The 13,434-nt window shown below is 36.0% G+C and overlaps 1 protein-coding gene across 19 annotated transcripts in view; it reads left to right on the forward strand.

The window, feature by feature from the left end:
- The window catches only part of NEK1 (NIMA related kinase 1), a 47,205-nt gene that overhangs the window by 30,964 nt on the left and 2,807 nt on the right, over window positions 1–13,434 (forward strand). For 10 of the 19 annotated variants that reach the window (XM_074866478.1, XM_074866480.1, XM_074866479.1 and 7 more), the window contains 12 exons: window positions 293–388; window positions 922–1,095; window positions 2,590–2,655; window positions 2,741–2,975; window positions 4,035–4,190; window positions 4,872–5,057; window positions 5,636–5,747; window positions 5,959–6,041; window positions 7,007–7,224; window positions 9,839–9,993; window positions 10,849–11,060; window positions 13,207–13,340. In XM_074866478.1, the coding sequence (XP_074722579.1) occupies window positions 293–388; window positions 922–1,095; window positions 2,590–2,655; window positions 2,741–2,975; window positions 4,035–4,190; window positions 4,872–5,057; window positions 5,636–5,747; window positions 5,959–6,041; window positions 7,007–7,224; window positions 9,839–9,993; window positions 10,849–11,060; window positions 13,207–13,340 (1,827 nt within the window). Of the gene's footprint in view, window positions 1–292; window positions 421–921; window positions 1,096–2,589; window positions 2,656–2,740; window positions 2,976–4,034; window positions 4,191–4,871; window positions 5,058–5,635; window positions 5,748–5,902; window positions 6,042–7,006; window positions 7,225–9,838; window positions 9,994–10,848; window positions 11,061–13,206; window positions 13,341–13,434 lie in introns of those variants that run through there. The other 9 variants (XM_074866482.1, XM_074866484.1, XM_074866487.1 and 6 more) reach the window with 4 other exon arrangements.

Here is a 13,434-nt window from a genome sequence, read left to right on the forward strand (position 1 = left end):
ATTCCTCTCTTTAAGATTGCTATGTACACTAAAAATATAACCGTGCAAATCAAGAACTGTTACTAAATTTTGAGTTGTTGCCGTTATTTTCAACATAGAAGATCAGTTGTTATGCTTGTGTGGTGATTTTTGATTGTCAGTGGAGTCCATTCTCAGCCTATACAGTAATAGGTGAGAGAAAGGAAGATGAAGTAATCCAAGAATGTTTCTTTTTTAAATGTTCCATGGAATGGGGCACTAATGCTTATTATGATTTTAAGTTAGTCTTTTTTTGCTTGTTTGTTTACTATAGGCCCAAGCAAATGCTCGAGCTGCAGTTCTGAAAGAACAGTTAGAGCGAAAGAGAAAGGAAGCATATGAAAGAGAGAAAAGAGCCTGGGAAGAACATGTAAGAAAATAAATCTGTTACACGCAGTCAAAGTATGTAGTACCGTATGTTTGTATAACTAAAATCCTATACTGTGATTTTTCAAGCTTAGATAATTAGTTTGCCTTCTGAAACTGTGAAGAGCATCTGTCAGTCAGAATTCCCTTATTAGAAGCCTAATCCTAGGTATACTTGAATAAAGAATTTGATTCAAGAATTTAAGAACATCAAAGCTAAGAATTATTAGGATCACCTTAAGTATTTTATTAATGACCTGTAATTTACCAAAGTGTACTTAATCTTTCTTTATTTCTGTGTGCTGTGGAGTGACAAGTCCAACTAGTAATATATCGCTACAAAAAGCAGGATGTTGTGAAGCTGATAAACTGGAAATAGTTCACATGTGCAGTTGGCAGTTGTATTTTGTGTGGAAACATGCAGCACTGTTGCCCTTTTCTAAGGTTTACATGAGCCTATTTGATAATACTGTGTTTAATGTGCAAAGTCTTGAAGGTAATTCTCTAATTGAAATTTTTTTAATTGAATCTATACAGCTGATAGCAAAAGGGGTAAAGAATCCTAATGTGCCTTTTCATATGGGAGCTACAGAACACAGTCCTGTGCATGGGCTACAAGAGCTTGGAGCAGCTCTTCCTAAGCCACAACTTCCAGTGAAGCCCGGTACACCAGTCATCTCCATGACTTCTGCTTTGAAGGAAGTGGGTGTGGTAGGTACTTTTGCTAAGAGGGTAAAATTAATGAAGGAAAAAAACCCCAACCCAAACACACAAAAAAACCGACTGATTTGAAAAAGAATTTTTAGAAGAATGTGTAGATTAGGTAGAAAAGAAGTCATTAAGGATACTTTTTGCTTCTAATTAGGGAAAGGAAAAAAAAATATGTAAGAAGAAACCAAAATTTGGAAGCTGTTGAAATGCATCTGTACACTGAAACTCAAATTCAGTGAGATCAAACAAAATGGCTTATGATGAACCCTTGGCTGCAATTTCAGTTTTGATCAAGGCAGCCATGATTAGTGGAAGAAGACATAACTAACTAGCATTTTCATCAGCCTCTTGAAGAGGGGACATAAGGAGTCTGTATCCTGGTAGAAGTGAGAAAATACATTTTGAATGATAGGACTATTTTATATTAATTCTTGTTTTCAGTGAGTTTGAAAGTATGTGCTGAACATAAAGGTTAAAGGACTTGAATCTGATAGTGTTGTCTCTTGTTGTCTAAAACAGTGTTAGAGACTTACTAATTTCTGTTTGCTGTGATCGTGGGTCCTGATACTATAAATGCTTGCATGTTTATCTTGACTACCACCATTTGATTTAAATAACAATTGTGAAACTGAGCATACGAGTGAATCATTGTACAATTTGAGTTTTTAACACAATCTGTGTTAATTTGAATGCTAACTTTTGTGTTTTTACCTAAGCTATTTCTAGATTTCAGTGTAGTGTGGGATTATATACTGTATACAACCCTGAAGGCTAGGACTGTGGGAATATAGTGAAACTTAATGCTAAATAGTGTAGAGAGAACGTAATACACTGGAATATGTCAGTTGATAGCTGGAAAAATAAACAAATCATGTTTTGACAAATCTAAATCATTAGCACATTTTTTTCCATGTGGATAGTTTGTCTTACGGTAATGCAAGATGGTGACTATAACTGACTAAAAATGAGCACACAGAGCAATTGGAATTGGAGAAGACAGGCCTTGTACACAAAGATTATAAGTTCTACATTTTTGCCTTCCAGTTTTTAGTTTGATTATTTTACGTATCACTAAAGTTGTCTCTTCTCTTCTGCTTTCCTTTACAGGTACTCTTTGACTCTGTCCACTTTTTTGTTTTCTTATAGAATGACTCATTTCTAGCTTTGGAATTTGGTGGCATTTTGCTGTAGAGGTCATATCTAGCTTTATCTCTACATCTTCTGTGCTCTGAACTTGCCTGCTTAAACTGAGTCTGATTTGCTCAGCACTTTCAGATAGTGAACAGTTCAAAGACAGAAGCTGCCCTTGAAATTCTGTCTTTGGGAAGCCCCATAAAAACAGAAGTATCGTACATTCTGTTTCAGTCTATCTGCAGTTGTCAGTGAAAAGGTTTTAGAGGTGACTTTTCACTATTATGTCTATTAATATTTCTCAAGATTATTTTTTTCTGACTTATTCTTCTACATTGTGTTTCATGTTTCTTGGACTTAAAGGATGAAAATGTAACTGCTGTCCAGGAAGCTGAGGAGGAAATAAAAAAGCCAGATTTTGCAATGCAAGTATGTCAAATTATATTCAGTTTCATTTAGTTTTCCTTTTAAGAAAGGTACTGGTTTAAGTTATATATGTTGACCCTTATTTCAGAATAAACGAGAAATACTGAGAAGATTAAATCAAAATCTTAAAGCTCAAGAAGATGAGAAAGGAAAAAAGGAGTGTAAAAATATCTCTGAATCAGCTGGGTCTGAAGATGGTAAGGAACAACAAGAAGGTGACCATCCACTTCTAGGAGATCGCAAAAAATGGGAATCTGGGGCATCTGAGTTGGTAGTTCCTCTAGCTCAGTTATCGATGGAAGATTCTCTCTGTGGAACAGACCGTAAGTACTTTTTTTTTTTTATGTCACCATGACATTAGTAAATCAGTTTACCATGAGTCTGTTTTTATAAAGCAAGTACTCTATTATTATCGTCTTGTTTTGTGTTATCTGCTTCTGGTATTCCCTTGGATAAGGTATAAGGCACAGGCTGAGTAATTAAATGGCCTGCAGGAGATTCAAAAAATAATTTCCTGATTTCAATAAATAGTTACCTAATTAAATGCATGGTTACTTTCTTTGAGCTTTCTTTAAGTGTCTTTTAAAAAGGCATTAATTTAATGGAAAGAATAAAAAGCACTTAAGATGCATGAAAGTTTCTTATTTAACTTCAAAATCCTTTTATGTTATCAGTAGAACAATAAAAACTGAGGGTTTTCTCAATTTATATGTTACTTTTATTGCACCCTTCTTAGCTTTTTTCTTTTTTTAAATCAAGCCTGTGTTTCTGTCTGCCTTCTCTGGTCTTGTGGGTGGAAGACCTTTTTCCTGGTTTCAGTGTGTCTTATTAAGGATCTGTTTCACATTGTAGAAATAAATAATCATTGAAAATGTGACAGACTTACTTCATAGCATAGTAGTTTTACTTGGCTAGAATGTTAGAAGATCAAGAACCTTCTTTTGCTCTATTACTCTTTGTTGCATTATATCCTCTGTTTTCCTTGGAGGGAGAAATAGCAGAAAGAAATGTCAAAGGATAGCAGGACAAGAGACTTTCTAGTTTCCCATTTCAGGTAAAGTTAAGACCATCTCATGCCAGTTTTAAACATTTCTCGTACTGTTTTCTTTTGGAGTGCCTGAATTGCTGAAAAGATCTCCTGCTGCTCTTAAGTTGCAGATGTTAACTGGCATTTAATAACTCCTATTATTAAATGGAATTGGCAAAAGAAAAACTCCAGACTTCTGAGCACAGTCTTTGGGCTGTCTGACTTGGGGTGAGGTGATATGAGTTCTGGCTTTGTAGCTTTTAGTTTTGTGGAGGTTGTTTGTTTGTTTACTATATAGAAAGTGAATAAAAGTTTCTAATTTCTAAAAGTTTCTTTATCTGTGTTTGTGTCTCAGCAGGTCAAACTCTGGGGGAAGTAATTAGGTTAGATATTGGTGAACCCCACAGGAAAGTCTGGGGCAAAAGCCCTACTGATTCAGTCCTGAAGATCCTAGGAGAAGCAGAGTTACAGCTGCAGACTGACTTACTTGAGGAACTAGATGTAATAAATGGTAAGCACAGCTGGTAATTATCTGCACTGCAAGTGTAGGAAGTGCCAGATTGCCAGTTGGTTTACTGAGAACAACTTTGAAGCATATTCTGAAGCAACTCAGAAGCATATTCTATGCTTGCTCTTGCTTTCCACTTCTGAGTGTTGCCTCAGTTCTAAATGTTCTTAGAAAATGTCAGCACAAGCTGATACTGAAAGACACCAAAATATTTCACACTTAGTGGAGTGGTAAGAAATTAAGAAGGATGTGCTGAAAGGGAAGGATCTTCATTTTGTTGAGAAGTCTTGGACTTTGCTTATTAATAGAAACAAGCTTTTTAAAAGGATGTGATCAACTGAATATGGTATTAGATAGGTCGTGTAACCTTCTTGTTAGCATATGCCTTACCATATCAGTGGATTTTTTTTTTCTGGTGAGCTCCTGCTTTTTGTCCTTTCCAAGAACAAAAGGACTTACGTTTTTTCCAAGTATAAACTTACACTAATGATAATGTAGCAAGTAAAACTCAAATTTTAGTATTTCTGGCTGCTTCTTCATAGTACTTATAATAAAAGCATGCAAACTTTTCTATTGTTTTCCTTTAAAGAAACGAAAGTTTTCAACTTGCCTTGTAGCCACATTGTAGTTTATTATCAAACTGTGCCAAAACACTGTTTAAATAATAGAATAATTTTGTGTTAGGTACTGCGGAACTTCTTGAAGGAGGCCATCAGTCCTCATCAGAGGAGAAGGAAGAGAAAGCTTTTCCTGCTGTTGGAGCTCAGTCTTCAGTACCAGTTGGTGTCACAGAGTCTGACATGACTGTACCAGAAGAATCTCAGAGAGCTGGACCTACCCAGGTGCGAAGCAAACCTGTTATGCTGGATGGTAAGTCGTTTCGTTAGTAGTTCTAATTACAATCTGTTTTCCAATTCAGTGAGGGAAGTAATGATCCTGTATAATTTTATATCTTCCCATAAGTAGTGTGCATTTTTTTTAACAACACCTTTTAGGTAGGACCAAGTGCTTGCTATGCCTGTGTTGTAATTTGATTCACTAATGTATCTTGTAAATTTCCAGAAACCTTTTTTATGTGCTTATAGAAAACTCTCTAGAATATGGAATTCTAAAGTGCTTCCAAGATTTTGTTGCTGTTGGGGTTTTTCGTTTGTTTCTCACCATCAATTGTGCTGGAATCTTTTCCCCTGTATACCAGCACCCTGCTGACATCTGGGGGAATGTTACTGAGGTTTATAGAAAGCATAGTTCATTGGAGCTGTAAGATACTTTCTTTGTATCAGAAACAAGCTTTTACCTCTGGGGTTACAAAACTTCAGTTGTTTCTGCAAAATGCAGAAAATTATTAAAGCTGAAGGATTTAAGTATAATCTTAAAATGTATAGTCTCTCCTGTCTTTTTGTTTGGCTGGGATTCATTTTTAATGAGGTATATGACTTTAATTTTAGAGCCTGATGATTTGGAAGCAGAGATGTTGGAAGAAACAGAAGATAAAAAGCACGAGAGTAAGGAATTTCCCATCACTGTTCATGAAGTGTGGGTAAAAGAGGAAGAGGACAAGTAAGTACTCTCTTCTTCTGATCCCTCTCTCTCCAGTTCAAACAACTAGCTGTAACTGAGAAGGATTTAGATACATCAGTTAAAATGTTAAGCTTAGCTAAAGCTTCATTGCTTGTCTGACATGTTACTTTTACTGTACTTGGTGACTTTTTCAGTAGACTAATGACTACTTTTACATGGCGTTTCCCCTGGATATGGTATTTTATAATAGGACACAATGTGACAGAAAAAATGAGGCAGCTTCTGAGAAATTAGTGCTTGACAAGCTGCAACCACAAAAGGAAGCTCCAGAAGGTCAGTCGAAGTCTCCTGTTTTGTTTATTTTAGCTGGCAGTGTGGAGTATTTGAGACACCCCTTCTCACTTCTTCACTATCCCCGAAAGAGCAGGTTTTCCGTTTTCATTTTCTTCTTGAGTTAATACTTCTAAAAAGGAAATTTCTGATGGATTAGGAAGACAAATTGTGGATGTTACTTTTGCCACTTTGGAAGAAACCATTTATAGATGAACAGGACAGTGGCCCACACTGATAATTAGAAGTGAATGTTAAATTTCAGAATGTTACAACCTTTTAAAATTACTATTTAAAATGTTATGAAATCTGATTACATAATAAAAGTGTAAATAAAAAGTATTGCTTTGTTTATAGACATCTCAAATTAATATTGACCTGCAGCTTGGATAAAAACATACTTTAAGCAGCTGCTAATGATAATTTTTTATCTTTACTGTGTAGAAGAATTGCTTGCTCTTGGAGGCCTTTGAAGTAACTTCAGAAGGTCTGCGTATTTTACAGTGGAATAGAAGATACATTGTCAATACTATCAAGTACCACTGGTGATGATATTGCATCTGTTTATGGGTGGCTTAGGCAAACTGGGGTTTTTCTCCAGTGTTTGGGTAAATTATGTTGAGGTGACTTCAAAGAAATCTAGTATAAGGCAGGAAGCAGCAGGTGAAAATGGATGACACCATAATTTCAGGCATGGACTGGATAAAAAGAAACTAGAAGTCATGAGAACAGAACAGGCTGTAGCTGAGGGCTGTATATTCTCAATAAGTTAAAATAGGAGAATTTCACATTATAATGTATTTACTAAAATAATCCCAAGAAATTTTAATACTTTTACAGTGCTATCTATTATTTTCCCCTTTAATTGTACAACAGAAATCAGTTAGTTATATTCACTTTAGTTACCTTTTGCTTAGAGCTTGGGGTTTTTATTTCAATTTGTAACAGACTTTCTTTTACCACATCAGAAACTTGTTCCAGTGACTCTCTGCAACCTGAACCCTTATTCCAGAGGGTAATGCAGCCCACAGCTGTACCAACAGCCTCACCAGTTCTGTCAGCTCAGTCTTCACAGGAAGAGCCTTTTGTACCTCGTTCACGTTCTGTATCACCAGCAAAAAAAAAAGGCAAAAGTTCGTTGTTGATTGGACTTTCTACAGGGCTTTTTGATGCAAACGACCCCAAGGCAAGTTTAAAAAAATAAAAAGCAATACTTGTTTTTCTATAGTAATACTATTCTTATTTTCTTACTGAGGCTGAATGAGTCCAGAACAGATGGCATAACTGTTTCAGCAGGTGTTGGTATTTGTCTAGCCAGGCTGCCCTGCAGTATGGTGTACTGCCTTCATTGTATCAGCAGGACTCGCACAGCAGTGAGAGTCTGTGGTTTCACCCTTAGCACTCTATGTCCAGGCGTTTGCAGAGCAGTGCCACCACTTCTCTGAGACATAATTGAGGGACTGCAGGAGGAAATTCCTTCCTTCTCATATCTACTTTCTCCCTTTTGTGCAGTTTTTCAGACTTAACGCTACCTTGCCATCATGAACATAAGCACTGAACAGATCAGCAAAGGTATCTTGTCATTTCTGGCAACCAAGTGATTGGGCCTTTTCCTGTAGGATTTAGCCACCTAGCACAGGTTCTGGCTGTGAAGCCGGAAGACTTGAAGGAGAGTGAATGGAACCAACTACTTTCTTGAGGGCGTTTCCTGACTAGTTACATAGGTTTGAGTGACAGCTCACAGTCTGTGAAATGAGAATAGGGTGGTGGAACCTGGTTTTGATATGAATTTAAAATATTTTAACAATAGTTATGGAACTAGTAGATGAAACAGACTTCTTAAATCACATGCAGTACTTGCCTGGGTTCTAAAGTGGAAAATGAGCAAAAGGGCAGCTGCTTTTTTGAGAAACAATGGTGGCAAGGGTTCTCAGGAAACCTGCACACCTGTGTTGCATGCAGTCAGTATGTGGTAAAGGATTTTCTAGGTGGTGGAATGCCAGGTAAGGAAGAATGTTTCTTCTTTTGACTCCCAGCCTTTTTTTGTGAGTGCATGAAAGAAGTTGCACTATTGATGATAAATTGAATATTGAATAATATCTATTGGTTGATGCATTGCTAGGAAGCATAATATCAGGGATAGTGCTGTTTGCATCTGGGAAAATAAGGCTTCTTGACAAGCTTGCATCTGTTCTCACAATCTGTATATTCACATCAATGGATTTATGACTCTTAATTTTGATTTCCCAAGAGTTAGTCTATCATTAACTTTCCTAGTTTATGAAGCTGTTTGGCAGTTAGACAATGATTACAGAAAAGCTAACTTGTGGATAGGGGGAAGATGAACATTCTTTGTACCCTTATCAGATTTAGAAAGTAATGGATATGCTTTATAATGAAGTTCTTCAGTGTATCAGTATGAACTGCTTCAGTATGTCTCCTGTTACTGTGTATTTGGTACATGTTTCAGCCATGAGTGTTTGTCACAGAATTGTTAATGCAGTACCAGATGAGCTCTACATAATAGCAGAGAGCTTGGAGAAAAGCAACAGATGTGGTGGTGTTACTGCTGCAGGAGACTTAATGAAAGAAAGCGAAATTCCCTTTTCTCATTTGGTTGCAACAAGAGGACATTCAGTACTTCTTTGCAGTATCTGCAAATGTAACTTTCTGGAATTTCCCAAATACACACCTGCTGCAGCTCTTACTCAGAAACCAAGGAAGCCTTTATCAGGGAGCAGGGCAGACAAGAGTTAGTGTCCTGTCTGTATGCTAACAGAAGTAGGCTAATGGGAAAAAAGCATTTTTCAAAATACCTGCAAGCTTTGAAATGATGGGGTAGTCAGTCTCCTCATTGTTCCTTCACTTTGGTAGTGGTGTTCAAAAAGGGTTGGTCACCGCTTTGATTGCAATAATATTCTGGCCCTGAGCTGACAGATTTGATACTTGAGCATGTATGTGAATACACTGTCCTGCTATAAATGGCAGCTGAGGAAATTTTTTTTCATTAAAAATTTTTCATTAGGAGCAAACAATGAACATGCATGTATTCAGAGCTATGCTGAAGGAAGGTGAGGCTTATTGGTAAAACTTCTTAATGCAGATTAGGTCTTGTCTCTTGTTTTATTAACACTATGGTGAATATTTAGTAATTCTGGGGGATTCTTCTTAAAAGAGAGATCTGGTAGATCACTGAGCAAACACTTACTTTGTTTCCATGTTGCTTTATTTCCATTGCAACAAATTACTGTTGTAATTTGAACTTCTTTCTAATACTTCTTGTAATGAACTTCTTTCTAATACTATGGAACTGCCTTGGAATATACCATAAACAAAAGTCACTATTTTCAGTGACCAACCTAGAGAAATAATAAAATGACATTTAAAAAAATATTCCTTTGTCAGCTACTTAAATTGTTCTAAGCTGTGATTGACATACATACATTGTAAACAATTGCATATATATATATATATAATTCATCTACTGGAACGTTCCTTTTCTTTAGAGAGACATCAAAGTAACGAACAAATCTGCACAAAACCAGGATCTTTGTGTCATTTGATGTTCTTAAAGGTTTTCAATCACTGTAACTTGTAAAGTCAGAAGCTTTCCTTTAAGCTGAGAGGCAAAATTCAAGATGTCAAATTTTCAACGATTAGAGTATCTGTGCTGGACACATTGTTGTTTTGAAACTGACCTTCAAATGAAAAAGGACAAAAAAAATCTTACTTTAAAGTATTTTGTAATCTCAGACTGGTTTTAGTGTTGTTACCAAACAGGCTTTCTATTACTTTTGCAGATGTTGAGAACGTGTTCGCTCCCAGATCTTTGCAAACTGTACAGAACTTTAGTTGATGTTCCCAGTGTAGCAGATGTGCAGCATCAACATAATCTTGAAATAGATGATACAGAAGATGAGCAAGCCAAAGAAGGACACTCTGATTCTGAGGATATGTGAGTGTATCGAGTTTATCAAGTATTTCAACAGGCATCTTAGATCAAGAATATTTTTGGTTAGACACCAACAATTACACACAGTATACCAGCATGGGGTTTTTATTCAAATTTAAAAATCCTGTATTGGATCATTATTTACTTTGAGTCTTGTTCCAGAGAATTGAGAAGCTGATGTACAATAGCTGTCTGAATTTCCTTTCCAAATTCCATCCAAGATGCTATTCTGTCTGGCTTCTGCACCTTGCATTCCACTGAAGCAGATCAAAGTTGATGGCTACCGTTCTTCCAGAAATAAAGATTTCTTGAATACTTCCTTTTTCCATACATTGTGGGAATTTCACTCACCTATCTTCTTTACTGTTGCATTGGGATGTTCTTCATGTCCCCATAATTCTTTCAGGGACTTAAAAATCCTGGCTCTTGACTATTCCCTGCAGCTTGGGTAGTCTGCAGGGATAAAGTGATCTGGTGTATCTATTATGATGAAATACCTAGATCTCTGTTTGCTCCAGATACATTTTTATCTGGATTGGGAATGTTATACTTGCCAGGGTTCTATAATAGTGCACAAATACAAAGATTTTTAAATTATCTTACTAATAAAGTTGAATTGAGGACCTATCATCATCTTTGTATGAAATGGTCTGGTATCTGTTTAGTTAATTTGTTCCATGTGTCTTGCGTGATACAGTGGTTATCAGTGCTGTGATCATGTTGGACTGAGGACACAAATACTTGTCTCTTCCCTGCCCCCCCACCAGCTACATTGGCTGAACAAATGAGATGAGCTCTTCCTACAGGGTTTGTCTTGTAAAGTATTAATTATGTAAACTTTATATCACTTTCTTTTAGTACGTTTGAAGAGGCAGACACAGATTTGCAGGAACTCCAGGCCTCAATGGAACAGTTGCTTAGGGAGCAGCCTAGTGAGGAATTCAGTGAAGAGGAGGAGTCTACTTTAAAGGCTAATGTCATCGAATGCATAACAAATGGCACAGAGCTGGATGAAGGCGATGAGAATAACCCCAGCAGTGAAAGTGCACTTAATGAAGAATGGCAGTCAGGTATAATTTCTGTTATACCTGTTTTATAAGTTAGTTATTGATGTTAACAATTCAAACACAGAATAATGTTTTTGCATTGTATGCTTACAATGAAATATAGCTCTAATAGCTTTTATACAGAAGTTTTAAAAAAATCAGATAATATTTAGACTTTCTGAATATTAAGGTCAACATCTAAGCAACATTCAGTGTTGCAAATTAAATGTTGGCTGTTTGTTAGGCAGTGATTATAAGTCACTGTTTCCTCTAGTTGTCTAAAACTTGTCTTCAAAGAAGATCAAAGACTCTATGCACATCATATGTTTTGAATAATTCATGACTGCAATGTAAGAGTGAAAAAGAAATAGCAATTTGACATGAGTAGAGTATCTGGGATCCAGCTTACACTACAATTAAGTAATTTTAACAGGCAGTCAAAAGGAACATGGAATTATTAACCTTGTCCTTAGCCCAAAATAGCTTTCAACGCAGTCAGACTAAAAATGAGACACAAATTTATTACTGCTCTTTAGCATTTTGCATTAGCTATACACAATGATGTCCTGAAATCTCAGTTAGTTTTTTGAATTCTGGTTGAAATATAAGTATTTAACTACTGTTGTAAAATCAAGTGCATTTAGAAATATAGTTATAAAAAGATGTAGAAAATCTATAATGTAAAACAGAGCTTTTGTGTAATTTTGGTTTATTGAAGACAATTTTAACAAACTGAACATCTGTGAATATACCTATAAGATATTATCTATATAATACATTCCAATAAGTATTTTAAGGTAAAATAAACTTGGGTAGTACCATCTTCTTTCATTTTTGACAGTGCTGATGTTATACTCTGGTAACATACAATACTATCTGTTTCTGTGATTCTGCTGTTGTTGCAAGCATTACAGTATTTGGTGTCAGTGTCACGCCTTCTAGATTTGTGATACTTCGTAAGAATTGCAGGTTTTATTGTTGGGAGCAGGAGGAAGGCATTGAAAACTCAGGGGAACAGACAGAACTTGAAACCAAATATGTTCAAGATCCAGAAGTTACATACAGGATTAGAGGTCATCTAATGGGTTTTTAATCCATATACAACTTTTCTTTTTATTTCAGTGATAATTTCTTATTGATGTGACTGTTGATACTTGAATCAGGGCTAAGATTTGGTCAGAATTCTACCTTACACTAGTCATATACAGGAATTGAAAGTAGTAGAGTTTTAATACTAACTCACAAAGTCTGTGACCTACAAGGCAATACTATGTAGTTTTTAAAGATCTGATAATATAAGCTCTGAAATCTAGAAAGTTGTATATTTTTCCCTTGGTAGATAAGTACTTGAATTATGAAAAGACTTATGTAAGTATTTTTCTTGGGCAAAAGCAGTTTGCATTTTATAATAGGATTTTACATGGGGGCTCTATCTTGTATTTTTAAATACAACCTTCTTTTGTTAAGCTTACCTAACATTTGACTGTTACAAACCTATTTGTAAGGTTTCTGTAGCCTATAAGCAAAATCATCTTGACTTCTCTCACATAACTTATTGCACCAATTGGCATACTGAATGTGCTACACAAAGGAGATGCACTCATAAAAGAATGAGTAACTTTGTAGCTAAATTAGTGCTGGATTTTTTTAGACTTGCTCCATGGAACAAGATGCATCTCAGTGCAGAAATTAAATAACTGATCCTTAATATACATGTTCTTATTATGCTAGAAGACAGCTGCTTCATTAAGGAGATCTTTTCCCTAGTGTGGAACAGCCACTGAACCCTGCATCAGTTCCACCTCAGAACTATTTGGAGTGGTTACTTGACTTACTAACGTTGCTTTGCTAAATAAAAGTCTGCTTTAATACCATACCTTGTTTTCCTTCAGTATGGATAGCCTTATGTCTAACTCTGAGTGGGGTTTTCGAGGAGGTAGCTAGATGCTTCCCATTTGGGATTCAGAATTTCTTTCTTGTTAAGAAAGGGACTGTTCCTGTTTTCTTGCAGGTTGTTGAGAGTATCTGTCAACATCGTATAGTGCTCCTGAGCCTACCTGCTTTCATTACATTTAGAGATCTGTGTGGATATCAAGTTTAGGGGCATAGAAGCAACATCAAGAATATAAGAGAACTGAGGGGGTTTTACTGTTGTTTTCTTTCTTTATAGATAATAGTGATGGAGAGATTGCCAGTGAATGTGAAGAATGTGATAGTATCTTCAGCCATTTGGAAGAGTTGAGATATAACCTGGAGCAGGAAATAGGCTTTGATAAATTCATTGAAGTTTATGAGAAAATAAAGGTTTGTGGAATAACCTCAAGTGAAAAATACTCTTAAGAAACAAGTACCTAGGGCTGTTGACTGTGCTGGTAACTAATGGCACTGTGTGACTAGA

The sequence above is a fragment of the Strix uralensis genome, chromosome 4, assembly GCF_047716275.1.
Source record: "Strix uralensis isolate ZFMK-TIS-50842 chromosome 4, bStrUra1, whole genome shotgun sequence".
Lineage (NCBI taxonomy): Eukaryota > Metazoa > Chordata > Aves > Strigiformes > Strigidae > Strix > Strix uralensis.